Source organism: Triticum aestivum, chromosome 6B (assembly GCF_018294505.1).
Source record: "Triticum aestivum cultivar Chinese Spring chromosome 6B, IWGSC CS RefSeq v2.1, whole genome shotgun sequence".
Taxonomy (NCBI): Eukaryota; Viridiplantae; Streptophyta; class Magnoliopsida; order Poales; family Poaceae; genus Triticum; species Triticum aestivum.
The window spans coordinates 393,884,392-393,887,603 of NC_057810.1; the positions used below are offsets into that span (position 1 = coordinate 393,884,392).

At 45.4% G+C, this 3,212-nt stretch overlaps 1 protein-coding gene across 1 annotated transcript; it reads right to left on the reverse strand.

The window, feature by feature from the left end:
- Positions 1-2,343: 2,343 nt before the first annotated feature.
- On the reverse strand, positions 2,344-2,820 carry LOC123140109 (uncharacterized; the record flags this gene model as incomplete). The annotated part of the gene is made up of 1 exon (XM_044559841.1): positions 2,344-2,820. A coding segment is annotated over one exon (477 nt), but the record flags the coding sequence as incomplete, so codon positions are not given.
- Positions 2,821-3,212: the final 392 nt, after the last annotated feature.

Below are 3,212 nucleotides of genomic sequence, written 5' to 3' on the forward strand. Positions count from 1 at the left end.
AGAATGGTTGACAGCATCCTCAATCCCAATTAAAAGTACTCATTAAAACCCAATAGCTTTTATTAGAGGTAACATGTTGAGATTCACATGATATTCAATTACCAGATACTCAAAACGTCCATAACCGGGGACACGGCTAATCATGATTAGTTTATACACTCTGCAGAGGTTTGCGCACTTTTCCCCACAAGACTCGATCGCCTCCGCTTGATTCTCGCACTACATGGTGTTTGAGAAACGGATGACCGAGACATAGTCTTTCAGAAGCGCTAGCACCTTACATGTGGGTAGACCGTACCAACCTACATCCCCTACATCAGCTAGCCTACCCGTAAGAGTTCGCACAACTTAATCAACTACGCCAGAGCCCATAATTGGCTTGTGGCTGCACACGGAAGTTTCCAGTTTGAAATATCTTATGATCCCTTAGAGCCTGGGTGGCGGTCCGAAGAAATACAGGCAAGTCCTGATGGAAACCAGGTGCCTCAATCCACCCAGATGTGTGTTTAGGTTGCCACCTTAGATAAACCATTAATTAACAATCTCACATCTGTCATGGATATTCACTCACCCAATCCACGTCTACTAGCATAGCATAGCATAATAAGCAAACGTAGAAGTAACTCCCAAGGTTTCATAAGTAACAGGTAATAGGTACTACCTCAATTCTACTTCCCAATCCCACAATTTAATTTAGATCCTAAACAATGCAAGTGTTTGAGGGTTTGATCTAATGCAATAAAACTGGGTAGTAGGAAAGATATGATCAAGTGTTACTTGCCTTGCTGATGATCCGCGTGACCTAGAGATTCGAAGTAACAAGCGGCGCACTCCGGGTGATCTAACGCAGACAAACAACAAGCATACAATAAGTACTCATCTAATGCACAGGGAAATCTCGAATAAAAGATCTAACCAGAGAGTTCAACTTAAGAACCCTGGTTGCAAAAGAATCGAATCAAATAAGGCATCGAAAGTCGGAACTCGAGAGAGAACGACTCGGTTTAGAAATCTGAAATTAGGTCAAAATTTCACAGTAGCAAAACTCTGTGAAAGTTGGTTAGTCGGAACGGCGGTTTCGTTACGAAACTCCAGGCGTTTGAATCACCTGATTCCGATAAACGAGCAAGAAATAAAACAGATTTGAAAATTGGATCGGAAATCGAATCAGAAAAAATAACGGATTAAATCCGATTAAAAGAAAAACGACGAACGGTTTAAATAACGGACGTTCGTTAACAGAACCAATCCAACGAACGCGTTCATTGAAACGAACGGTTCGGTGAACGTTTGTTAAATAAGAAAACCGAAAAATAAAACCAATCTAGTTTTTTTTTTTAAAAAAAACCGAACACGTTTTTTTTTAAATAAACCGGATCGGTTTTTTAGGGAAAACCGGATCGGGGCGGGGCTACCTCCGGTGATCGCCGGCGGGGCTCCGGGCGGCGGGCTAGGGGTCGGCGGCGGGTCGGGAGGGGGCGGCGAGGGGCGGCGGGGCTCCCGGCGTCGGCGAGGGACGGCGGCGGCGGCGTTCCGGCGGCGGCGGCGTTCCGCGCGGGTCGGGAGGCGAGGGGCGAGGGCGGCTCGGGGTGAGAGAGAGGGGGGGGGCGCATATAAAGGGGGGGGGTCGCCGGGTGGCTTGGGGAAGGGGCAGGGGGCGCCGGGTCGGAGCCGGACTCCGGGAGGCGTGCGGCGGCGGGGAAGCTCCCGCTCGGGCGGCGGCGTGCGCGCGAGGGAGAGGGAGGCGGGGCGCTGGGCCGGGCCTGGCTGGCTGGGCCGGCTGGGCCTTGGCCCAGGGGGGGGGGGCGGCGCGATTTTTTTTAAAAAAAAAAACAAAACGAATTAAAAAAATACCAAATGAACTCTGATTTAAATAAAACAAATTTTCCCCGACTCCTAAAAATGAGTCGAACAAAATGAACTTTAAAAACGGCAAACATGCATAAATTTTTAAAATGCTCATTTTTGCCTAAGCAAAATAAATCTTCCAAAACCAAATCTTGATTTATTTATAATATCTTCATTTTTCCTAAATATTGGGAAAGTCATATTATTCCCTCTCTTAAAATTTTTATAGGAAAAACTTTATGAAGATAATTAAATAAATCCAAATGATCCTATTTTCAAAATTTGAGAAATCCCAAATATGAAAATAATGAAACTTCCAACTCTCTCCGAGGGTCCTTGAGTTGCGTGAAATTTTCTAGGATCGGAAAATGCGAGAAAAATATGATATGCATGATGACCTAATGTATAACATTCCAAATTGAAAATTTGGGATGTTACAAACCTACCCCCTTAAGATGAATCTCGCCCTCGAGATTCGGGTTGGCTAGAAAATAGGTGAGGGTGGTCCTTGAGCAAAACTTCCTCTCTTTCCCAGGTGGCTTCATCCTCAGTGTGGTGGCTCCACTGAACTTTACAAAACTTGATAACTTTGCTGCGGGTAACTCTGCTGGCATAATCGAGAATCTTAACAGGTTTTTCCTCATATGTCAAGTCATCCTTCAACTGAATTGCTTCCAGTGGCACTGTGTCTCTTAACGGTACCTCTGCTATCTCTGGGTGACATTTCTTCAACTGAGAAACATGGAATACATCATGAACTCCTGACAGTCCTTCTGGCAATTCCAACTTATAAGCAACTTCTCCCATACGTTGCAAAATCTTATACGGTCCAACGAAACGGGGTGCTAACTTTCCTTTAACTCCAAAACGCTTAACTCCTCGAAGCGGGGATACTCTGAGATATACTCTGTCTCCAACTTCATACTCAATCGCTTTGCGCTTTGAATCGGCATAGCTCTTCTGTCTGGACTGGGCTACCTTGAGCCTGTCTCGAATCAACTTAACCTTCTGTTCAGACTCCTTAATCAAATCTGGTCCAAACAACTGACGATCTCCAGTTTCGTCCCATGACAACGGTGTCCTGCACCTTCTTCCATACAGAGCCTCGAAAGGTGCCATCTTCAAGCTGGTTTGGTAACTGTTGTTGTAGGAAAATTCTGCATACGGCAAATTATCATCCCAGCTAGATCCATAATCTAGTGCACAAGCTCTCAGCATATCTTCCAAAATCTGATTGACTCTCTCAGTCTGTCCATCGGTCTGTGGGTGGAAAGCTGTACTGAATTCCAATCTAGTTCCCAATGTCTCGTGCAACTGGTTCCAAAATTTCGAGGTAAACTGGGTTCCTCTATCTGATACGATGC